Source organism: Melanotaenia boesemani, chromosome 2 (genome assembly GCF_017639745.1).
Source record: "Melanotaenia boesemani isolate fMelBoe1 chromosome 2, fMelBoe1.pri, whole genome shotgun sequence".
Classification (NCBI taxonomy): domain Eukaryota; kingdom Metazoa; phylum Chordata; class Actinopteri; order Atheriniformes; family Melanotaeniidae; genus Melanotaenia; species Melanotaenia boesemani.
In genome coordinates, this window is record NC_055683.1 from 35,693,201 (window position 1) to 35,718,837 (window position 25,637).

At 39.1% G+C, this 25,637-nt stretch overlaps 2 protein-coding genes and 1 long non-coding RNA gene across 3 annotated transcripts; 2 read left to right on the plus strand and 1 right to left on the minus strand.

Moving 5' to 3' along the window:
* The first annotated feature begins 1,417 nt into the window (after window positions 1–1,417).
* LOC121649400 (hepatic leukemia factor-like) lies at window positions 1,418–12,879 on the plus strand. The gene is made up of 4 exons (XM_042000217.1): window positions 1,418–1,819; window positions 2,705–3,064; window positions 9,396–9,610; window positions 11,726–12,879. The coding sequence occupies exons 1-4, from the start codon at window positions 1,705–1,707 to the stop codon at window positions 11,939–11,941; spliced, it is 906 nt and encodes a 301-aa protein (XP_041856151.1). The 5' UTR covers window positions 1,418–1,704; the 3' UTR covers window positions 11,942–12,879.
* A 36-nt stretch (window positions 12,880–12,915) lies between these two features.
* LOC121649416 lies at window positions 12,916–21,446 on the plus strand. The gene is made up of 3 exons (XR_006012119.1): window positions 12,916–13,472; window positions 15,974–15,977; window positions 21,435–21,446. It is a non-coding gene; the product is annotated as an uncharacterized LOC121649416 (long non-coding RNA).
* mmd (monocyte to macrophage differentiation-associated) lies at window positions 16,564–23,759 on the minus strand. Its single transcript, XM_042000230.1, has 7 exons — window positions 23,324–23,759; window positions 21,742–21,823; window positions 21,495–21,655; window positions 20,394–20,468; window positions 20,207–20,308; window positions 20,015–20,084; window positions 16,564–18,042 (listed from the first exon to the last, which is right to left on the minus strand). The coding sequence occupies exons 1-7, from the start codon at window positions 23,347–23,349 to the stop codon at window positions 17,839–17,841; spliced, it is 720 nt and encodes a 239-aa protein (XP_041856164.1). The 5' UTR covers window positions 23,350–23,759; the 3' UTR covers window positions 16,564–17,838.
* Window positions 23,760–25,637: the final 1,878 nt, after the last annotated feature.

Below are 25,637 nucleotides of genomic sequence, written 5' to 3' on the forward strand. Positions count from 1 at the left end.
TTTTTTTACAGAGCAATTTCAAATACCAACATTTCATTGTTACTATTTATCATGGCTTTGTTGTTCTCAAACCATTTTCAATTAAACATTGAGTTTTAAAAGTAATTCTATTTTTAATTTCATTTAGCCCAACTTTTTTAAAAACAGGTTAGTACTCATGTATTACAAAGTCTTCCTGGATTCTCTTTGTCAGTCTTTTGTTGTTCATCTCAGTTACAAACTGAGTTAAACAGCATGCATGTGCAAATCTAAAATACTTAAAGTATTTGTTGTTTGTTCAATTTCAACTGCCCAGAACCAAATAATTTAAATACATTTTCATACTGGAACTAAGCCACAGCCTTGCCCCATGGAAATGCTTCTGTTTGGGTTGAAAACAACAACATAGACAAGCTTTTAAAGTTGCTGCGTAAACACTGGGATCTCATTTCTAGTCCCTGAGGGCCATGGTCTTGCAAGTTTTACATGTTTCCCTGTTTCAACCAACCTGACTCAAATTAATGGGTCATTGTACAGAGCTCGACAAGATGCAGGATCCATTTGATTTGAATCAGGTGTGTTGGAGCAGGGAAGCACCAAAAAGCCTGCATGATTCCAGCGCTCGAGTACTAGTGTTTGAGATCCCTCATGTAAACAAAGAATAACTGAAGAGCTGCAGTCTTTAAATGTAATATACCTATGAATACATGAGCACGTTAGATGGATGATACATGAAAGCGTTTAGAAACAGGCTCAACTTACAACAGACTGCATGTATGACTGATGTGCTTCTGTCTGCAAACATAAATTACGCTGTCAATCTACTGTATGAAACTCGTCATGAAACCACAAAAAAGGGCCATAGCCTGGGGGTGTTCTCTTTGCTCATTTGACCTACTTATGTGCAACACCAAGCTTGAAAAAGAAGGGAAGAGAAATTAAATTTTTGTGGTGTTGGTTGCATTTCATGTGGGCACTTATGCTTGGCATATGTGGTAAAGAATGCACTTCTGAGCATAAATAGTACTATAAAATAAAAATAGAAACACGTTGTGTGAAAAATTACCAAAGGCTTATATGTAGTGTTGGTCATGTTTAAAGATGTGAACATAAGTAAAAATGCACTTGTAAGGGATCCAATAATCTTATTATTTAGCTATAAGGGACATTTAACAGCCTTTTAGTTGTACTTTTTGATACCCAACATGAGTTTTAATTATTAAAGTTCTGTAATTTGACTTGCAGAAGATTTTGATTAATCTTTTATTCATTTTAATAAAAGGAGTATTTTGATATGTAAATGGACGATTTCCCCAGCTATCGGTGAAGGCAACACGAGTGAAACCGCTCCTCTGCGATACGGGTAGTTTTTCTCACGCTCCATGAACGTACCATTGTCCCCGCCCTCCTCGAGCTTTGACGTCACCAGCGCCAGGGTCCGCACATGGATGGAGGAGTGTAGCGGCTCCGGCAAAGCTCCGCTCCCTCCGCCCTCCTCCTCCAGCTATTTGCCAGTCAGCCTCGACGACAGACAGCTCGCCGTCTTGCTGCCGCGCGGAGCCTCGTCCTCTCCATCCGAGCTCCGGCGTCGTTTTGCAGGCTGCGCTGATCGCTCCACGGGCCGGCTCGTGAGTTCGGTTTCGTTTGGTTACTTTTTTTTTCTTTCTTTTTTTTTCTTTTTTTTTCGGGCTTGGAGTTTTGTTTGCTGATTGCCCTTAAATACACATGGAGAAAATGGCCAGACCGCTTCCTTTAAATCCAACTTTCCTGCCGCCGACTCACGGCGTCTTGAAATCCCTGCTGGAAAACCCGCTGAAGCTGCCTTTCCATCATGATGAAGGTACGTTGTTAAATATGTCCAAAACTTGACCTGCTTGTACACAGATTTTGCTTTCGACTGTGGTTGTTGTCGTTCTGTAGACATCAATAGGTTTGAGAGATTAAGGGTAGTGTAGTTTAACATACATATTATAAAGTGAGTCATCTTGACATTTGACGATCTATGTAAAATAACTGCATATAATCTTATTATTTAGAAAACTGCGAAGATGAGACAAAAACAAGGTGCGTTTCTCGGCTTTAATGTCACTGGCAGGTTGACGTGAACTTTAGCTCAAGGAAGCTAACAAGCTATTTCATCATATTATTATGTAAATGGAAAAAAAGAGCAGACTTTATGTGAGTTTGTTAATTTTATGACTGCACTGTTTTAACTCGGACGTGCTGTTTATAAACGTTAAACCTTCCTCTTCTTCAGTTGGTGTTATTAGCGATGCTAAAAGTTGTCGATAGGGGGCGTCTTTTCTGTTTGGAAGCAGCTTTGAAATCTGTTTATATCCTTGAATGTATGAAAAGCCATTACGTTATCTGAGCATGAATGGACGCATAGTATTTAATTTGAAAAGGTCAGTCCATGCAAATATATATTTTTCCTGTTATCCATAAAAAATAACACTGTGTTATTAGTCAAAGATGAAAAATATTTAAAGTTTTGAGTTTGCCAGCACTTTAGTGACATTAACGAGTCTTTAATAGGATTTTTTTTTTCTTTTTAAAACTGAATTTTCCTGGAAATGATGTCACATGTAAGATTTCCTGGTGTTGAATTAGTTGACCTAACCCTTTAGAATGAAACATCAGACATATTTCTATTTATACTCGTGAAACGACCCGTGATCCTTCTCAACTGTAACACAAAGGATTGACTGTGTGCACACATTTGCAGGATTTGGGAAGGAGAAGGAGAAGGAGAAGAAGTTGGACGATGAGAGCAGCACAGCCAACCACCCACAGTCGGCCTTCCTTGGACCGACCCTGTGGGACAAAACCCTGCCCTATGATGGAGACAACTTTCAGCTGGAATACATGGACCTGGAGGAGTTCCTGTCAGAAAATGGCATCCCGGCCAACACAGCTCAGGGCGAGCAGGCCCCGCAGACAGCACAGCCACCGCAGGCCCCTCTTCAGCAGGCCCCGCCACCCGCGCCACCCACACCCTCTGTGGTTGACCTCAGCAGCCGCGCCACCACATCGGTTCACACAGCCATGGCTCCTCAGACCTGCCTCCGAAGCCCCGGCACAGCAGGTAGGAAGCAAATGCAGCACAGCCTGATGTGCACATAAAAGCACACCTGCATACACCCACACATGGATGCTCACACTTATCATACCTTCTCGATGTCATAGGGTGGAGGTGGGGGGTGGAGGCTGTGGAGGTCTCTGCTGCTGAGCACACCTGCTTCACACATACACACCTTTAAACATGAGATGCTGGGAGTTTTGCTAAGTGAAAGGCCAATTTAGAGAAGCAACCCAAGGTCATGCATTCAGGAGTCAAATATCTTCCTGGTTGGAGGCTTGTACTGCAGGTTGGACCCACACATGGGTCAGTTCTGTTTTACAGCCCCGAGCTGGACTTTAGAGTCCTAGACTACAGTCCTAGCTAAACGGGCTCAAGTCCAAGGATGCAGCACAGTCTCATTCTCTAAGCTGATTAGTTACCTTTGTTTACATCAGTTTTTTGGCCAGTGATTGTAAAGTTGCATTATGGGATGTAGTTTTCTCTGAAAATAGCTTTTAAATAAGCTTTTTTATTCCTAATAATTAGAACGTACCACATTCTGTTGACCCTTATTTAACACAGGTCTTCCCATGAAGACTTAAAGAAGATCTATAAAACATAATTTTTCCTTCGAGGTCTGCAGGAGTCCCACAGACTCATCAAAACAAATTAAAATTTCACGAAAACTCTCGTAGAACTGCATCCCGCACCAGTTCTAAGTAATAGTGATCAAATAAAACTTCTCATGATCAAAAATCTTATTACAGTAACAAGCTGACATTAAGCAGGCATTCAGCCTGCGATTTAAACTTCTCCAAGAAACTATTCGGGTTTTTAATTCACCAGACAACAGAACCAAATTAAATAGTTTATAACGGACAACTTGTCACTGTAAACATGACCGAGCCACGAGCAGGCCGAACCTGAGCGGAGCTCTGGGGACTGTTTGTGTTTCACGTCCGAACTTTGCTCTGCACTGCTGCTGGAAGACGATCTGATGATGAGCCGCAGATGGAGACTCTGCAGGATGACAGAGTTTTTTTTTTTATTTTTTTATCTGAGAACGTTCTGGAAAGCAGCGAGTTAAAGAGTCAGTGAAAGCTCCATAGAGTCTGCTGACGACTCGGTCACAAGAATGCAGATCGTCAGGTATTGATCACGGTGCTGATCAAAGGCTTCATTTGATGGTGGAAGATGAATGCTAATTGATCCCTTCCACTCTCCTCCAGGACTCTGATCATTTATCAGCTTGATTACATTAAATGTGTCTCATCCTGTTTGTGTGTTTTTGTTTTGTTTTTTTGGGATGAAATCGTCCATAACCCCCCCACCCAAAGGAGCTGCAAACACACAGTCCCATTATAGCCGTTAAGTTGTGTGTGTGTGTGCTGTTTGTGCCTGATGTTTACTTGATGTTTGCAGATCCTCACAGCTGCCACCGTACAAACACTTCCCCTCGCTGCGGTGCATCTCATAGTGGGAAAATTAGGAAGGAAGAAACCTTGATTAGGTTGTGCAAACACATCTGTAATGTGGTAAATGCATCACACAAGGCTCAGCTTGCTTTTTTTCAATAAGTCATCCAAATCTTTTGTATTTAAGGTGATTCATGTGGACAAAAAGCAAACATGATTACTAGAATATTCTGCAGATTAGAGTTTAATTACTCAAATTTTACTTAAAGGGAAGTGGGTAGTTGTTTTGAATTTTAAAAACTGGAAATATTTGGAGAGAAAATGCAGAATTTAAAGAAAAAATACAAATCAGAAAAAAGTGTCTCAAAGCCTTTATTTAGTTATTTATTTTTTTATTAAGAGTCAAGTAACAGTGACTTTAATAATAAACTGGGTATATGTACTGGAAGTTAGGCTTTAAATATTTCCTGTTCCTCTCAAATATCCCTCATATCCTCATTTGAAGTTCCCAAAAAGTAACGCATTACTGCCTGATGCAGCACATGCACACATCTACCTTTTTAGCCTGGGACGACGTGTGAAACATCGAAATAATTACACATTTAAAGAAATGACTGATGATTAAAGCTGATTAAAGCTGGGAGTTTAACCTCTCGAGACTCTGAAACATGAAATAAAAACGTCAGTGTTAAGTTTTAAATAAAAGCATCAGGTTTTAGAAGACTTGTTTTGTTTTAGCCTTAAAAACTTGTTATTCCTGCCCGGTGGTGACGAGAAGCTCAAAGTTTGACTTCAGTAAGAATAAAAGCTCATTTTAGTCTAAAATGCCAGAAAATGGTTGGAACATCTGCTTTATTTAACTGGAAATGATCCCAGTCTGATCCAACTCTCCACATCTTGCAAGAAAACTTGTAAACAAACAAAAATCAGGAATTGAAGCTCATAGCTTTGTAGAATTTAGGATCAAATTTTCTCATCAGAATCATCTTTTTGGTTCATAAATGTGGTGAATTCATGCATTTCCAACTCGCCAACCTGGTGATGTTTCTCTCAGGAATAGAAAGATGAGCAGATTGGACGGTTTGTTTTGGAGCTGGAGGTAAACAGATCCTCCAGAGGAGGTGCATCTGTACAGCACAGTTGATTCCAGCCTCTGTGCACGTGTGTGTGTGCGTATGTGTGCATGTATGCAGAGGCTGGACCTGGATGATGAGTTGGGTCCGTGTGCATGTTCACATTTACCTCTCACGTGAACGCGGCTGGAGTTTCCTGCAGCGTGCAGGGCCATGTGACGGACACATGCAGGCGCCGTGTGCTGCAAACAGGAGCTTGTCACGGCATGAACCGGCCCTCCCTCCCCTCCCTCCCTCCCTCCCTCACTCTCACTTTCAACCCCTCCCTTCCCTTCCACTTCCCGTCCAGTCTTTCCTCTCTCGCCGGCCTCAGCTCAGACCCAGCCCGGGTCCGGGAGCCAAGGCACAGCCTGTACCCTGCAGAGGTCACATGGTCTCGGGTGTGCTCCTGTCACGTGTGTCTAATATTGTTCCCGCTCAGCGAGTCTGGTCTCGTCTAACCAGCTCCACAATCTCCACCACCACCCACAACAACCATCCAGCATGTACATCTCCACTCAGACACACAAGCAGCAGGCAGCTGGTAGCAGTGAATAAAGCAACCAGAGCGTTACAGGGTTTTTCTCAGACTTGTGGGCCTATGTCAGGAGATAGACCCGGTGAGCTGCCTGGCCAGGGCCAAAGGGGAAATCGGATGTAGGAGGGTGGGTTGCAGGGCGGGCCGTGTTGCATTCCTCCATCGCGACTGTTTTCAACAAAAGGAGGCCTGGCAACAAACAAGTTGGCTCAATCTTGGAGCTCCATGTGGAGTCTAGATAAGCATCGATGTGTAGAGATGACTAAGGGTGGCAGGTTCTTAAGCTGGCCTTTGGGCATGTGTCCTGGAGAAATTACTTTTAAGGCATCCTGCATATTTTTGACTTCCTTAAAAGCATCGTATGCATACACTGAATTCATTTTATATGCTTATTAATTCCCTGAAATCGTTTCCAATTGAGGTAAATGCTTAATTTGTTGGGACTATTTTCAGCTGAGGATTAATATACAAGCTTAAGTGTGTATTTCTGGCAAAGTACAGTGTGTTCACAGTGATGAAAGAAGGCTTTAAATAGTTTTGGGTACAACAATGGAGCTCTTTGCAATAGAGGGATAATCTGTTTTAGACTTTAGAAACATTTTGTTTTATTTTTATCTCATTTTAAAATAAGAAAATAAGAACCACCCCAAACATAATATTCTTTTCTGATAATGAAGTACAGCGAAATACGTGAGTCCTTAAACGCGTGAATGCAGCGTCTGAGTGGAAGAACTGGTTGCTGTGGGCCGGCGTCACGCCCAGCTCAGAGTTCAGCAGCTCTGCTCGCTGATACGACCCAACAGCTCAGCCTTTCTGCATCGTTATCGCCTGCACGGCAACATGATAACATTCACAGTCAGGCTGATACCATCATCTAGCGTGACACCAACCTGTAACCAGGACAGCAGGGGGGTTATAAATAGATAAAATACTTGTTTATTCCTAATTTTACACAGCTTAGTTATAGGTCAAACACAGCCAGCTGTGTCTTTTTTTTGTTTGTTTGTTTTTCCTGGTGTATTTAATTTTTGAATTTTCTGAACTGGGGAGGGACTATAATAACCAATGTTCACTTGTCTAGCCAAAAGATCAACAACCGTGCGTTAGCTGTGCTGATTACGAGATCAGAAAGGCAGGTAAAGGTGATTAGGGTGAGGTGGGTTATTTTCAGGTTGGTGTTTTCCTCGCTGACAACAGATTTAGTTCATAAGAAGCTTGTTCTCTGGCGCTGCTCGACCCATAAATGACGGGAGGTCAAGTTGGCCTATTTATGTCTTAGCTTATGGACAGATTACCTCTACAAGTGTGAAGGTGGTGCAGAGGAATCATTTAGTGCTGATTAGATTATATGCTGTTTTATTAGATCAGTTATTCCTGGAAACTAATAGTTGTGACGCACAAAAGAGAATGAAATAATGAAGAAAAATAAACACATGTGGAAATAAAAATGATAAATAATCACAAGTCAGCTGAAGTTCCGCTTTGATTGGCACAGAACAAAAACTAGAGGGGGAAACAAAGACAAGGAAAAAAGAAAAGTTAAATGAATAAATAGCAAAATAATATTTAACACAACAGTAGCTACAACAGGGGAAAATATAGCAGGTTAAATACAGGGGGGGAATAAAACAATAAAAAAAATCCAGTAAAATATTTAAAATATTTACATTATATTGAAATATTTAAAAATATTTTAAAATGACTTAAAATATGTATATTAAGAAAAAGAAAACACATTTATTTACATATTTATGTACATAACAAATACAGTACATAAAGTTATGGATTAATTTAATCAATGTTATTATTTTATGGGATTTATTTATTTATAGTTCAATCAATTCAAAGGTTTTAGATCAGTCTATTGCAAAAATGCAACATAATAGTCACACTTACATGTTTTAATAAAGAATTACATGGAAACAAGACTGTTTGTGTTTTCATTATCTTTCACACAAGCCATTATTTTCCAAAGGCATCAGCGGACCTTCCCTCCACCCTCTCCCATGGAACTACAGTAGCCCAGAAGGGACAAACTATTTATTGGTTCCTTTAGTAGGTCTGTTTAAGGTCAGGGTAGTGTGAGCTATGAGAGAGGAATGAGAGGAAATTGTTGGATATTCAGCTTAAATTCTACACACTGGACCTTTAAATCGAAACTTTTGTTCCCTAAATGATGAAAAACAAAGCCAACCCAACATCTGGTGAAGTCATTTATCAGACGCAGATGTGTGAGAGTCCTTGTACTTGGAGTTTTTCCACGTTTCTGCTCAGTTTTACGAGGTGATAATCAGCCGCTGTGATTTTTGTTCTGCATTTATTATCGAATGTTGGACAAGATATGTTGTTTTCCTTTTGGTTTATAGGAGAAATAATCTTTTTGGTTTTGTGTGATAAACTCTCGTGTCCCCTGATGCCTCCTGCTGCAGACACACTGAGCACAAACTACACTTTACAACTTTTTAACAGATGAATGCAACAAACCTCCACCTCAGCCTGAGGTGCAAAGCGGTAGAAGCGTGCACGCCCTGGTCGAAGGTCGGCGGCATCGACTGGCTGTCACCATGGACGCGCAGGGACATAAATTTGGGTCATGAGCAGCGAGCAGATCAGCAGCTGATAGAAATGCACCGCTGCCTTCGATTGTATCTCAAGCTGTCGTTTTCCTCATCGAGGTTCCTTGTCAAGCAGGGAATACAGGTGCTGTTTGCATCACAAAACTAATTGGCTCTAATGTAATGAATCGGGGAGCAATTGTTCCATTTAAGGTCTCTAATGAACTGAATACTCCTCCACCGATCGGCCTGCAGCCTCAAATCAATTAGAGAAGCCTTGCACAACAGGCAGAGACGTAATGGCGTGCATCTCCTCGAGACTTTCAAGAAAAACGCTGCTGGTTTGCAATAAGCTGACTGAGGCTGCTGATAGCTGGGAGATAAACCAGCGTGTGAAAAGATGTGGCTTGTGTTTCTGAAGCTTGTCCGATGGCGCCGCCTGTTGGTCGTTAGAGGAACTAGCCTCTAAATGCAGACAAAACGGCCGTCACCTTTTCTCCTGCTTTACATCTGCAGCCCACTCTCAGGCTGCAGTGAGTCAAATCCTGACATTTGTTGAGGGATCATGTAGTTTCAGATGAAATAAAAAGGCTGGCAGAGTCCTCCACCTCTGCCCTCTGCTGACGAGGACGCGTAATGTTGCATAACCACTTACACTAAAAGGAAGTACCATTTTAGGCCCTACTGTCTCTTCAGTCTACTAACGTGTGGTTAAATTTTCCTCCTCTTTCTCAGCGCTGCCCACAGCCAGAGACACCCCCAGCCCCATCGACCCAGAGTCCATTCAAGTACCGGTGACCTATGATCCCGACCCAGCAGACCTGGCTCTGTCCAGCGTCCCCGGCCAGGAGATGTTCGACCCCAGGAAGCGCAAGTTCTCCGCCGAGGAGCTGAAGCCGCAGCCCATGATCAAAAAGGCCCGCAAGATCTTCATCCCCGAAGACCTGAAGGTGACCTGTTGCTCAGTACCTGTCTCTTTCAGCTGGGAGGGGGGCGGACAGCAGAGCTTCTGTTTGAGGTGGAGCGTCTGTAAGGGTCTAAACAAGCAGCATGTACAAATAAGTTTTAAATCAGTAGCAGAGGGGTTGATATGGGCTGAATTTCTGTAAGCTTGCATGAAATACTTCAGTGGTTCCCAACCTGTTTTCCCTGAGGACTCCCTTCATGCAACTACCAAAAAGCTGTGGAGCCCCCCCGCCCCGTGCTGCAACCATGCTTGGTTTTATTCTTTAGTTAGCTGCTTCTCCCTCTAGCTTCTAACTTTGCTTTCATAAAACCAAAGTTAAGGTAACTACCAACATACAGCCTTACTTTTTTTCTTTTTCTCATTTCTCAGACGTATTAAAACGCTGCTTCCGTGTGAATGAAGCCAATACACCTCAACTCGTCTGTGTTCACGTTAATTTAAATTACACTGGCTCTGAATAGTCAAAACCCCTTAGAGGAACCACTGAAATACTTCAGTAAATAAATTATAAAGTGGGAAAATAACCATGACATGGACTAAAAAGCTGGATTTTCTTTTTTTATTTACCTTTAGAGATGATGCTTTTTCGTTTTGTTGAAAGAAATAATTCTTGATGATTTCTTGATGTTTAAATACTTAAAAATCTAGTAAATTGAATTTAAACTAAAACTTTAATTTTTGTTCATGTTAATGTACAGATGGATAAGGGTTTCCATGGTTGAAATGTTGTAGTTAAATAAACATAATTGTTTTTTTTCCTGATGCTTGGATAGTAAAAACATCTTGTAAATGGAATATAAACTGAAAGATAGTCATGAAACAATTTAACTGAAATGCTGCTGCAGTTTTTATAATACATGAAATAATTCTTTTATTAATTTATTGTGGTTTTCAGATATTTTCCTGAAGTTTAGTCAGGTCGGGTAAAACATCTTTTTTGGGGGGATTTTTACTGTTTTTTGTTTTTTTTTATCTAATAATTCATTTAATTTTTCATGTGCTGATGTTTGTTTAGGGAGTTAAAACTTCTAGAAATAAATTAAAACATCGAAATGTGGTCATTAAACTGACAAAAACAAACTTAAATCTAATAGATGTTGTAGCTCTAAGGGTAAATATGCTGCTTCTGCTAATGCAAAATGATTAAATCTGCTTGTTTTTGCACCTGCATTTAAAGAAAAACTTGAGTTTAAAAACAAGATGAGACTCATGAAAGATCTTGGCTCAGGTGTTCCAGGCAGGAGGGCAGTTTCATGAAAAGCGTCGGCCAAGTCGAGTTGGAGCTCAGCTTAGCTGTTTGTTATGTATCTGTAATAAAATCAGGCTAACCCAGGTTTACGTCTGGAAGCTCTGCTGCCATGTACGTGGATGATAGATCATTTGATTCATTTATTTTATTACCAACATTACTAAGAAAGTTCAGATATAGGTTTTCTCAGCTTATGATTGCTAAAGACTGTTGATTTGATGTCATTTCTGATTAAAAACTGACTTCCACCAGCTCCAGACAGGTTACATGACCACACATCTGTCCAAGCACTTTAGGTTTTTATTAGTTCATTTTTTTAATGAGCGAAAGATCATCCAATCACCATGCATCACTGTATCACCTCCCTTTTTATAACAAAAAAATTATATAATAGAATATAATCACACATGTTTTTGTGCCCACACCTACATAAAAGTCGAAGGAGAGGAAGAAGAATAGAATAGGGAGACAAAAGTAAATGAAAATCAATAAGGGTTGAAATAATTTAAGTATGCTGATGTGTTTTTATCAACACAGATCATGGCATTAAAAGTCATGACTTTACTCTGTTGATACTTAGAAAATAATCTGTGAAATGATGGTTATTTTTTCAGCAAGATGATGTGTGCAGCTTTTGTTACCATGGTGATCTACCTGAGTCAACACTGAAAACTGACTGCAGGAACACTTGGACCTGTCTTTGTTGCTGAATAATGGAGAGCTGAAAACATCTGTTTATTTTAGTAGTTTTATGTAGATTTTTAAAGGGTTTTATGCAATTTTAAAGTGGTCAACATACAGAAAACACAGGACGCATCATGTTTTTAACTCGTCTGCTCGTCTCTGCAGGACGATAAGTACTGGGCCCGGCGCAGAAAGAACAACGTGGCGGCCAAACGCTCACGGGACGCCCGCAGGCTGAAGGAGAACCAGATCGCCATCCGAGCCGGCTTCCTGGAGAAGGAGAACGCCGCCCTCCGCATGGAGGTGGGGGACTTAAGGAAGGAGCTGGGCCGCTGCAAGAACATTCTGGCAAAATACGAGGCCCGACACGGGCCCCTGTGAGCCATCGACCCATGCCCCATTCACAGCCACCAAACACCCGCTCTGATCCCCACAACTCTCCCCACTTTCCCCGACAAATTTGAAGGACAATGTGTCTCTTTTGGTGGCAGTACACCACCACCCTCCTCCTCTTCCTCCTCCGACACACACCTGTGTGGTTCCGGTATTATTACTGTCATTTTGACTTCTATCATAAGCTTCACGTCGTCTGTTCCTCCTTTTCCTCTTTACACGTCTTTTTGACTAAATATATTTACATATACATAGATAAATATATATATTTACACATGCATACTTCCCACTTTAATGTACTGTGAGGAGTTATGAGCCAACCCACCAGCTAAGTCTCTCACCCCCTTTCCACTTTGAGAAACGATGCCATGCTGTTTGTTCACTTTCATACCGATTTTATACGTGAGATCAGGACTGAAAGCTTGTTTCCCTCCGTCTTCTGTCTGTGATGTGTCCCCCCCCAAACCTTTATATATGTGTCCTATAGCCTGTTGTTTTTGTTTATTACCAACCCAAACTCTACCCTAATCCATGTTTCAGTCCCTTAATGCAACCCCCACTTAGCTTCTCAAATGCTGTATTTTAAGTCTTTGAAAGCACTTAATTGTTTTTCTTGTGCAATTGAGGCATAAATTTGCCCCTTTTTTAATTTTCTTTTTGTTCTCAACACTCGGACACAGCAATAATTCCTTTCCATAGCTTAAACTGACCACATGCTCCCCCCTGCATCACAACTCAGCCCACCGTCATTAACTGACCTAACTTTAGTTAACCTCTGCACTAATGCGTGTCTCACAATCTGATCCGGTGCAATGTTGCCACTCATATATACAGAAAAAAAGAAAAAAAAAACTATTCCTCCGCCTCATATTTATCTCCCTTTTATTTCTCAGATGGAAGATTGTTGTTTTATATATATATATTTATATATATATATATATATATATATATATATATATATATATATATATATATATATATATATGTGTGTGTATATATATACACATATATATATGTGTATATATAAAAATATAAATAAAATATATATTCTGTTGATATAATTGTTAGTATTAATGCTACTCTTGACATTGTGTTGTTTAGCCTCCTTATTTTCAGATTGTAAGCATGATTTCTTTTCACAGAAAGAAAAGGCTTTTTCTTCTTCTTTTTTGGGCAAAGTTGTTTAATTCTCTTAGCTTCTGTTGAACTTAGCATGATTAATATGAGTGTTTTTATTTGAGCAACCAATAGATGTCTATAGTGTCTCTGTAGCATTGTTTGCCTTCTTTTTAAAGATGGCTGTTTGAATGTAAAAGATATATATATATATATATATATATATATATATATATATATATATATATATATATATATATATATATATATATATATATATAGACGTAGTTGGATGGTGTTGTCCTATACTGTGGTTAAACCCAAACAATTTGTTTATTGCATATTAAGCAATCAATTCACAACACAGATATGGGGACAAGACATGTTTCTACGAACCTATTCTGTAAGTTGTTCCTTTACGTACGGCATTTTTCCTGTTCATCACTGAACTATGTATTTTAAAGGCACAACAGGTCCAGAAAATTGTTAAAGAATGCAAGAATGTGATAAAAAGAAGAAAAAATGATATATATATATATATATATATATTATGGTATTTTCATAACTGAGGAGATTATTTTAAAGAGATTCAGCAGAACCCAAAACCTTGTGGGCATTATTGTAACTGTATTATTACTATTTCAGTACCCTTGTTTATGTTGATGACACGTTTATGTTCACCAACAACTCAAAAGAAGCAGATGAGGAAAATGCAGTCCAAAGGAGAGAATGTATTGTTAGGGCCTTTAAAAGAAAGAAAGAAAAAAAAAAACAAATCTGGCAGGAAGAGTCACACTCATGTTGGCTATGTTTCGCTGTGTTCGTGTGTTGTAAAGAGTCGTCTGGTTTCAGGTTCTCTTCTTTCACTGGTAGAAAATTTCGGCTTTTTGTGGCTTTTTGTACCTGCGCAGCTTCTGTTTTTTTCTGATTAGACGGGATGACGTTACTATGACGGAAGGGAGATCTATAGCTGGTTCTTATTGCTGCTCTTTATGTCGGTTTCTTCAGTCGATGCAGTTGTAGTGTGTCCCTGAACCTGAGTGATGGACGCTGGGAAGCTTTTTTTTTTTTTCCCGCCCATCCTAAAAGCTTACGGTGGAGTTCCCCAAGTGTTAGCTGTGTTACAGAGTAAAGCTGCAAAGCTCTCTACCAATCAGTCTAAGTCTTTCTTGAGGCTGAAGCTGATGTTTCTAGTTATAGTATGGAAGTCCAGAGGTGCCAGAACTATAATGGGATTATATTTTTTTTACTGTCGTTAAAGAATCTGTTGTTGACCTTTTTATAAGATAATAATTTTAGATTTGATCTAAGGACTATTTTCAATGTACCATTTTTTGTTTTTCTTTGTGCACATCTGACAAGACTGAGGATATTAGGGTGAAAGACATTGTACAACATTGTCAGATCAGATATATTTTTAATTTTGGCTTCTTTTTTTTTTGTCATGAATATTTAAGTTTTCCATACGAGTCTGCATATTAATGGTAATTTGATTTAAAAATAATTTAAAAAAGTTCTTAACTTTTTAATGTCACCCCTGGACTTCCATACCTTGTGTCAACATCTGAAAATTTTGTCCATTTTGTTCCTTTTAACGTTTGAAAAATGGAATTTAAAGACATAACAAGCCTAAAAACTTTAACAAAAAGTCCGAAACCGCCCAGTAAAACGTACTCATACATTCCAGTCTCGGATATGATGAAACATTATTGATCCGATCCAAAAGTGTTTGCATTATAACATGATTATTTTCTTACCACAAGCGTCTTGACACTTAAAAGCGCTTTACAGGGTGTTTTCCCTTCGGCATCACATCTGCACACACACTCGAGTGTGAGCAGGGATTGCAGTTTAAAAACTGGAACGATGCCTCCTAAATCTCTAGACCATCTTTTGATTAAACTATACATCTATATATATCTATATAGGAAAAAGCCAATAACTAACCTATGTGTATCCCAAATGTACCTCACTGAGTGATTTCGCTACCTCACCTGGAAATGTTAACCATAATTCTGAGTCTTTTCCAGTGCCTTGAATACACTGACTGTTCCCCAGTCTCTCAGCAATGTAAAGTTTTCATCACAGCGCCACTCAGATAGGTTCAAATCTGCACTGAAGGGCTTCTTAGTGCATCAAAATCTGTATATTCTACACAGTGAAAATAAATCTCATTTCCTAGTTTGGACATTGCAACAGACTTGTAACCATTGTATTCATGGCAACACCAACAGACTGTTCAGAGTGTATAAAAGTACAGTATAAAGGAGTATTTGGGCTTGTATTGTCATGGATGGATGCATAACATTTTTTCCTGCTGTTCACCCCTGGCCCTCTCTGTCTGTAATCTGCAGTGTCTAATAAAGTCCCAGTTCTTTTCTGCTGTTTTATTTTATGCTCGTTAATTCTGTGAAGCTTTTTTAAAGTACAGCGTGGCCATTTGAATTTTGTGAATGGCTTTTGTAGTAAAAACGAAGTTTTCCCACAGCTAACCGTTACCAGTCAGCTCCTGATAAATGGCTTTTTGTGCCTTTTATAAAGGAACCAACATGTGTTAAGAAGTGTATTATTACACATAGCAAATTTAAATTCGTTGAGCAAAACCATTGATTTTAAATATTTTGATGATTGTCAAACTGGAGATCTTCGATCCATCTCAGCATCTGATTTTTTTTGGTTTTTCAAATAGTATAATGATTATCTACATTGATGCAACAATTAAATCAAACCAAATTAAAGAAAGTAAAATATAAATAAAAGCAGAATACAATGATTTACAAAGCTCATCAGCCCATATTTTATTCCAAATAGAACATATCAGATGGTGAAACTGAGATATTTAACTCATTTTTAATCTGATGGCAGCAACACGTCAGTAAAAAGTAGTTCCAGGGTGATGTTTAGTTTTGTGTAGCATCCCCTTCTTTTAACTACTGTCTACAGTGCAGGAGAAATTCAGAATGAGCTCATATTTACCAGGAAATGGTAAAATGTTTCAGCCTCTGATGTTTATTGTTTATGTTCTACTGGGAAAAAAATAGGGGTTTCTGATATTTGTTTTTATTTCCATTTTACAGTGTCCCAACTTTTTGGGAATTTAAGTTTCTTTTTATAATATGTAAAACCTTTAAACCTTTAAATACAAGATTTGTTGCAGGCTTTTTACAAAAGAACAGACTGATTTTCATTTGGAGGTCTGACTGAGCTCAGGAATAAAGTTTTACTTTGATATTTTGCTTTGTTTGATATAAATTATTGCTTTAAATAAGCATATCTCCTAATGGTCCCTGGCTTCTGAATTCAATCCAGATCCTATCTTGGAAAAATCAAACTTGTGATTAACACCCTGACTGATGACTTTTTTTTTTTTTTCAAAGGACTAAATTTCCTATTCTTGCTTTTTTTGAAAGTTGTGCAGACCTGAAATAGACCTGAAAAATAGAAATATGTTAATCCCTGCAATGTGCAAAAGAAGTCCAATGTGGAGGCACACGATCGGGAAATTATCATCTTTATTGTCAATACAAGTGTGATATTCAGTATAGTGCAGGAGCTTTCATGTTTATGCAGCACCATTAACAGCCAGTGGAACAGACAAGAAACAAGTATTTCCCTGCAAAGGCCAGGATCATGAAATCAACAGAACAGAATATACAAAACAGAGTGGTTAAGAAATCATCGAGAAGGGCCGGGATTCAGTTTCAGAGCAACAGAAACTCAGGAGCCTTTGAGGAAATTTATGAAAACAAAAACTGTTTGTCCTCATGGTGCAAATCAAAAACTGAAACATGACTGAAGACATAACACTGCACTACAGTACAGAGGTTGTGTATACACACACGCACACACACTACAACACTGTTCACATTACAGAGAATGTGGATAAACTCGTGATACTGCCCTGAACTGATAATCTCCTCATTTTGGCTCATTATTCCACCTCACAGGTGTCTCATCTACAAATACTGAGGATTGCTGTCTTACAGCAGCCCACCACCAGGGGGCGCCACACACTAACAGGAGATACTGCATCTGGTTACAGGAACTACGCATGCATTTCAACAAAAAAGTGCACAACTGGATCAGTGGATTAAATCAAAACCTATTACTTGAACATTTAGCTTTTTTTTCTTTAATAACCAACTGAAAACACAGCAGCAGAATACAATAAAACACTTAAAATCTTCAGATTTTTGAGAAGAATATTGAAGGCTGGCATCAAATGTGTAGTTAGATCAATAGTTTTTTTGTTTTTTGAGTTAATTCCTGTTTTTAAATTTTAAAAAATGTGATTTTGAGGGTTAGCTTTGGCAAAGTTCTTGTGCAGTTTGTTGACTCTGGACACTTTGGTGTCTTATAATGCCAATAGTTTTGCTGGAAATGACGGGAGCTAATGTTTAGCACCTCATTTGATGTTCCCTTGTTCAGATCACCAGATGTTCTTTGTTTAAAACCTAAATGAAAGATTGGCCTCTACTGAAGTGATACAAAAGACTGCTATCAAATTTCCCAAATACTTATCTATGTGCCGTGGTTATTAAGTGAAAAAAAAGGTCAAAATTTCCTTCCTCTCTGACAAAAGAATGAGGTTTTTGTTGTTCTTTTTACAAAATACTTTTTGTTGATCGGGGAGATGGACAAATCTGTTCTCCTCCTGGTTAGAAAACAGTAAACAATTCCTGGTCATTGTTTTCGTAAACTTTACTGTTGCAGCTTCAGTGGGCAGTTAAGGGAGTCAGTGTGCAGGGTGGATCGGCGCAGGGGGAGGGTCACGAATTGAGAAGGGAATCTGTGCTGGGAGCTCTGTAGAGGTATTTCCAGATGGCGTAGTAGTGCACGGCTGCGGCTAGCGCCACAAACACGTGCCAGATGGCGTGGGCGAAGGGAATGATGCCATCGCTTTTGAAGAAGAACACACCGAGGCAGTAAATGAGTCCTCCCCAGGCCAGCTCGTGCAGACCATCAGTGTTGCTCTGCAAAATAAAACCGACATGAGAAATGATCCTTCATTTAAATAAACGATAGATGATCCCACATCGCTTCAGTAATGTTGAGGTCTAAATTGTAGGGTGGTTCTGGTTCCTTTTCTCTCCTTTTCCCTTCCTTCACCTTCAACGGTCTGAGACTATTATCGGTTGTCTAATACTTTAGATTTAAGCCTTTATTTTCCACATGAAAAATTGCTTCCTATTTTCACATTTGTCTATTTTCACTACGACTTCATCTGTTATTTTTTCACTTTATCCTACTTTATTAACATATTGGGCTCAAAATTTCACACCAGTCATCAGATCTGAATTGAAAAAACTTCAGTGAGTAAGATCAGCTGATTCAACCGTAACAAAATAAAGAAAAATGACAAATGTACATAAAGAAGCACAACCCCACTTTTACAATGAGATTCAGTAAATAACTGCTTTAAAATGTAAATGATCACATCTCAGGCTTCAGCAAACAGTAGTAGAAGCTGCTCTCTGGTCCTGGTTCAGGTCTTTGCTGGATTTGTTCTTATTTCCTAAAAACATCCCTGTCAGATCATGTTCACCTGCTGCATAGTTTTATTTCTTCCTCCAATTCTCCAACTTCTTCAGATGTTTGTTTTCAGCTAATAGTTGTTTGGGTGTCATTTTGTTGCATTAAAGTATCATTTATGTCATTTTTCATAGATAAAGCTAAAGAAACAGAAGCAAATGATGTCTCTTTGTGACAGGCTGCTGGTAACAAAGAGCCTCAAGATCCAATTTAAAATGAGTTCTTTGTTAACTCTGGTTCATTCCTTGAGTTAGAAGCCTTTTAATCAGCCTGAATGATTCATAAATCAGTGTTGGCATTTCTCTGAAAATAGTCAGGTACAAGGACTGGACTGGAAAAGTAGAAAATGTCCAGAGAAAAACTTTAAAAGACCTTCAGAAAGCTGGAGAACTACAAAGTAAGAATGCTTTAAAACACTTGACTGGAAGAATATTATGGATGGAAGCTGTAGTAGAACCTGTTCTCACATTAACCACAAGAGGGCAGCAGAAGATAAAATAGAAACTTATCTTCTAAAGTCGGGATTCTCAATCACTTCATTTGGCTAACAGCCTACAATTTAAGGTAAAATGTAAATTAAGCCATTTGCAGGGGTGGTTTTAAGTGTTTTTTAATGTGTTATTGGAAAACTAATTCTCAGTGTTCTCGTTTTGTGTGCACAGCTGCAAATACAGATTTTTCATGCATCCATCCTTTTCTGATATGGATCGCAGGACATTTAAAAGCAGAATTCAAGCTTTTCTTTCTTTCACTTTCTTTGTATTAAAGAGACAAGACAAAGGAGTCGGTCAGGGCTGTCCAGCTCCAGGCCTCTAGGTCACAGTCCTAGTTTTAGATGTTCCCCTGCTTCAAAATGCCTGACTCAAAATTGCTCCCCTTCAACAGCTTGTTAAGTGCTGCCTAAGCACGTTGACCCATTAATCTGATTCAGGTGTTCTGCAGCAAGAAACATTCAAAACCTGTGGGACAGCAGCTCTCTGGGACCAACTTTGGGCACACCTGGACAAGGTAGAAGTAAAAGCAAACATATTTTTCTACCCCCTTTTTAACAATTACATTACAACTAGTTTCATAGATTTTTGTTTACAATTCTGATTATACCAGCTGCTCCCAAAACACTTCATGACCCCGCATCATCTGGATTACTAGATTTAATACACACCTCAGTGTTTGATTTAAACCCAATCAATATGTACCATCAGAACAGTTTGTCCTCAACCATTTATTTCCCAACCTTTTTTTTTTCTATTGCTTTGTGAACTGGTACATATCTGTGTTTGATTTTGCTGCTAAACACTCAAGTAACAGACACTTCTGACACCTCCGCCCTGCAGCTCTGTTCTGGTGGAAGAAGTCATGTGTTGCTTACGGGCATGAACATAAAGTGAATGCATTTAAAGAAAATAACGTTACCATTGACGTTATGACCGAAGCAGGAAAAAATCCCATTGTCAAATAGAAGGCCAGCTCGACGAGTTTATACCTGTCAGAACAAACATGTTTACAACGTGAGTGTTGTGCAGATTCAGGAAGGGAGAGGCAGCAAAATGGTGACTATTTACATCTGATGTTACTCCAGAAATTACAACAGTGACATGGACTCACTTTTCATGATAGTTGAAGACGTATATGATTCCAGCAACAGCCATGAGCCACACAAACCAGCGCATGTGTGCTGCTAGAGGGCCCAGTTCACGAAGGTTTAACCTGAGACATGTGGAAAAACATCTCAGTTCAGTTTCTATTCAAAACACAAGTCCTGTCTGTAAAGTTACCTCCAGCTGACACCTACCACGGTGTGTATGAGGCAGCTATGAAGACATAGATGACCACTCTGTCACACATATGAAAACAATGTTCCACCGACCTGCAACAGATAAGCAGGAACACAGGTTTCAGTGACATGCAGGTAGAGACAGTATTTGCATGTTGACGGGTGGAAAACCCCCTCAGGTTAACAGGAGTGATATGACGTTTTCACAAGAAGAATAAGTCACTGTTGTGTAACAACAGCCTCCTTTACTGGAAATACATTTCCTACCTTCTCGTGCTGGTAGCTTGTTGGTGTTTGGGATTGAGTTTCGCTGTGAGCTGCTTAAAGACGTCTGTAACGTTTAGTATTTAATTAATTATTAATAATTAGTATTTAATTTAATTTAAAAAAAACAACTTGTTAGCCTCAGCTGAATGTCTGGTGGAGACTCAAAATGCTTCAACTCTCATCCAGCTTTTCTTCTTCATTTGGCTTAAGCACCATGAAAAACTCTTCAAATTAGTGGAGGTAACAGATCAAAGTTTCCTCACCGGGTTCATTTGTGCCAAAACTTATGTCCATTTTTATTGTTATTCTTCTTAGAGACTGTTTGTTTTAGGGTGGGGTCTAGGGCTATTAGTCCATTTAGTTTGTGTACTGGGGAGCGGAAATATGATTAGGTGTGTGCGCGCTTTGATTTGTTTTGTGATGAACTTCGGTGTGTGATTACTTGTGTTTTTAAGATACAAAAAAATGCTGTTTTTATTATGTAAAGCACTTTGTGTTGCTGTTATGCATGAAAAGTGTTTTATAACTAATGTTTGATTTGATTACATCTTCATATGAGCAAATTCCACCATATTCCCAGTTTTACAATTGATTCCAGTTTCACTGTCAAGTTTCGCAATTCCATCTATCTTTCATGGGGTTGTTTTGGGAACATATTACATAATCCTGGTTGTTAGATAAAGATGTTCAAAGTCCAATATTGCAAGAGGACGATGAAGATGCACAAACAGCGAGTAAAACCTAGTTAGTGGTATATCAGCAACTAGAGACCAGCTAACCCAAAAATATCAGTTTTTCTGTCCAGTGACATTTTCTGAAAATCCGATTTGGAGACGGTATGTTTGTACTCACCTCATGTGGCTCTTCTTCCAGGTGATGATATGAAACACAGTGGACACCAAGAAGAGGGCGCACAGGCCCATGCCGTACACCCAGGCCGTGAGCCTCTCCCAGCTGTTGTTAGACAGACAGTGCAGCAGCGTCATGCCCACGAAGGCCGGCACAATGAGAAGCTACAGACGCGAGAGAAGAATAAAAAAATTCAGTTGTGACTTTAACTCCTCCACATAACTAAATGAAGTGTTTACAAAGCACTTACGGCATGAGTGTAGCAGTTTGCAGCGTGTTCATAGCAGGTGGGCTGGTAGCGGCAGTTAGCAGAGGCCCGTCTGTTCATAAACCTGAAAACCACACAAATAATCAAAACATTAGCAACAATGAAACACTGATTTGTACGCCTGGATTTTCACACCAACAAAGAAGTAAAGACATGACAATGAAACCCCCTCTAGTGATGAATCTTCAGCTCACGCTATACGCTTCGCTTGTGCTGCACAAGACATGAAAGGAATGCTTCCGTAACATTTACCAGCACAATTTACCACAATCACCAGCAAGATTACACGTAATGATAAGTGGTATCAGGAGGAAATCACACAGAGACCAACCTGCAGCTCAACCACAACCAAAACAAGGAGGCCAAAATATAAAACCATGTCTTCATAAGCACCCCATTAGGAATTTAACAAAGACCAAAGTCCTGAGAGAGTAAACTTATTCAGAGTGCCTTAACTGGAAACACAAGTCGTCAGAAGATATGCATGAGCAAAGACAGAAAGACTCAGATATCAGGTGGTTAATAATGGAAACTCTCAAGAGAATTGCTGATATCAATGAGACATTTGTGCAGAGCCACAATGACACAAACAGACAAAACCCATCACAGCCTCTGCATGCTCACACGGCCACCAGACTTCAGAGTGCTCTTTGTTCTCAGGCTGCAAAACAACTTCACGAAAAACAAGCAATTTATATAATTTACCTTAAACCTCTTTATGTCAACAGCAGAACAGGACAGCATCTGTCACTTTACACATTCTTTTAGAATAAATCAAATCTAGGACACCAAAGCAACTTAAAAAGTAAAAAGGAGAACATTTTCCTAACAGCCCACTCAGCTTATTAAAAGCAATTGTGTTATAACCAAATATACAATCTTGTGTTATTCAATGCTAATTAAAAACATTTCATCATCTTCTCTGGCTTCCAGTGTTCAAGTGATGTGTTGATATAGGGAAAAATGAGTGAAAAAATAAATAGCACTTAGTTAAATACTGACTTTTATTAAAGGTTTCTTTTTGTTTCTTTGTTTTTGATCAACTGTGATTAAGGACAAAAGTTTTTAAAGGCCTAGACTGCACTGGTGTAGGTATATAAAGAATAGATAGATTAAAATAGTTTCTATGCTACCAGTTAAACGTATTCAAAGCTGACATGTGTTGTGACTTATTGAATCATTAAAAGCTCAAAGTGATGCTCAAAACAGTTTTGTCCTAATAATAACAAAACCCAAAGATTTTAATTTAAACTTAATAAATGAATAAAACAATTTTATTCACATCTAAGAAATTAAAAGCCAGTTAATTATTGCTATAGCAAATCATTTCTTCTTATTTACTGTACACTTTAATGACATCTCTTATATCATAACTATATTATTACTTCACGTGAGAAGGTTTGTGGTTTGGACAACACTAATAATGAAATTAACCAACAATGTCTGCCTTCAAAAAAGCATTATAACATTATGAGACACGTTAAATCATCCTGAAATCTCATTAATATTAGCCTGATAGAGCCAAAACTCCATTATTTTAGTGAGATGTTAACAGTCCACCTACCTCTGGAGGCTGTTCACTCTCTTCATATCGGCGCTTTATTCACACACCAGTGAAAAAGGAAAATATCGGCGCTGTGACAGCAAACAAAGAAACAATAAAAGCCTGCTCTACAAAGAGAGGAATAAAACAATAAACTGTCCCGACAAGCCAAAGGAAACGTAAGGCCTAGCATGAGCTACTCAGCTAGCGTTCTGCTATTCATAAGCTAACTTTCACTACAGCTACAAGGCACCGGTAACATTTATCCTCCCACTACAGAGGCACCATTTTAGTCTCTTTCTTAATATCATTCTTAATTCTTAATATCACGGCCTCATCTTTAAGCTGCAAATATCCATAAGCACCAGCGACTGTCAGGACAAACTAAAAGAGCCCTGAAAGCAAGCAGCCCACGCCAGTTCCTGACACGCTACTCCCTGCTGAGCCGCACAACAAAAAATATTTGATTTCGGTTTTAGCCTCGCGGTGAGACGCTGATTGACAACAAGATTAACCAATGAACAGAAACATTACCGGCACACAGACCAATCAGATGCAGGGTAGGTGTGGTCTTGTAATGCAACAGTGTTACGTAAGTAGTTTGTTTTTCCTACTTTTCTATGATATTTTGAACGTGAATATTGACTTTTGCCATTCATTAAATTACATTTATTTTTGCATATTATAAGTGATCTTGTTAATCATCTTTATTTTATTACATTTTAGGGTAGTCAGCAGTTAAAATGTGTAAAAAAAAATAAATAAATCACAAAAGTTCGCTCTAATCAGTGGAGTGTGGATTCAACAGATTTAGTCTGAGCACATGGCTGTCAGCTGCATATACCACACATTCTCATCCAGTTAATTACATAGACAATTAAAACTTATTCTGAGACTGCAGGGACCTTTTTTTAAGACAAATGGATTCTGCCTAAAGGTAAAGAGTGAGACTGTTTGCCTTTTATTTTCTGAAAAGACACTGTGTTCTCTCGGAAAGGATAACAGAGGAGACCAAGACAACACTATAAGACAGAACCTAATGGAAATTTTGAGCTAAAACTACCTTAGACCTTAGACCATGAGATACATGAAACCTCAAAAGCTTCAAGCAAGGACCCACTTCCTTCATCTCATCATACATCCAGGTCATCCTCCCTCACCCCATCCTCTCCACCCCTCCTGGACTTCACTATCCAGATGAAGGAGCTGGTCACCATTGCGACCAATCAGACCCCATGCCCCAGTCCCATCTTTTCACCCATCTTAGGAGGTTTACTATGAGATCTATAAACAGAGACAGGATTTATTATCTGGAGCTGAGAAATGCAAGATGATCTTCCTTTTCTGACATCATTGCTAAAAACAGCAATAATGCTCGTTCCTTGTTCCTTACTGTTGGCAGACTTACTAATCCTCCTGTATCTGCAATCCTGGAGCTTCTATCCAACTGGGCCAGTAATGAGTTTTCTTTTTTTCTTTACTGACAAAATTCAGAAATCCAGGCAGTCAGTCAGTGCTGTCATGCCAGGGACAGGACATATGTCCCTGTGTCCACTCAGAGACATGAATACCATGACACACTTTTCTCCACTACGTCCGTACAGGTTCATTTACCATCTGAAATTTACCACCTGCTGTCTTGACACCCTGCCAACCAGGTTTTTCAAGAATGTTTCCGGATGCATGATCTTAGATATCGTACAGATTGTCTCTGCTGTCAGGTGTCTTCCTTCAGACCCTAAAAACAGCCGTCATCAAGCCACTAGAGAAAAAGAAAAACTTAAGACTTGTCACTCATGAGCTGCTACAGGCTGATATCAAACCTCCCCTTTCTTAGTAAGGTTATAATAACAGCTGTTTTTTAACAGTTACACAACTTCCTGACACTAAATAACTATTTTTGATGTCAACCAATCAGGTTTTCAGCCACACCACAGCACTGAGATGCTCTAGTTCAGGTCTTTAATGACATCTGCTTGAGCACAGATAGCGGAAACCTTTTGGTTCTGGTTCTACTAGATCTCAGTGCTGCATTTAACACTGTCGACCGTTACATCTTGATACTGCAATTAATTGCTTTGATTTCTATTTAAAAGACAGGGACTATTTTGTGGCTATAGGTAACTATAAATCTGAGTGAATTAGAATGACCTGTAGAGTACCGCAAGGCCATCCTGCACTCGCTAAAATGATGAAAAACAACTAATTATGTTACCATAACTGTGCCAGTGATACACAAATTTACATAATTATCACACCAGGAAACCATGGTCCAATCCAAACACTGATCAACTGCATCAATCAAAAGATAAATTTGAAATAATTTTTGTAGCCA

Bases quoted from the DNA above. Each gene is read 5' to 3' on its own strand.
- LOC121649400 (XM_042000217.1), top strand. From the start codon at position 1,705: ATGGAGAAAATGGCCAGACCGCTTCCTTTAAATCCAACTTTCCTGCCG. The intron at 1,820-2,704 runs GTACGTTGTTAA...ACACATTTGCAG, and splicing joins GCCTTTCCATCATGATGAAG to GATTTGGGAAGGAGAAGGAG. The intron at 9,611-11,725 runs GTGACCTGTTGC...TCGTCTCTGCAG, and splicing joins TCATCCCCGAAGACCTGAAG to GACGATAAGTACTGGGCCCG.
- mmd (XM_042000230.1), bottom strand. From the start codon at position 23,349: ATGAAGAGAGTGAACAGCCTCCAGAG. The intron at 21,824-23,323 runs GTAGGTGGACTG...TGTGGTTTTCAG, and splicing joins AGAGTGAACAGCCTCCAGAG to GTTTATGAACAGACGGGCCT. The intron at 21,656-21,741 runs GTAAGTGCTTTG...TCGCGTCTGTAG, and splicing joins CAAACTGCTACACTCATGCC to CTTCTCATTGTGCCGGCCTT.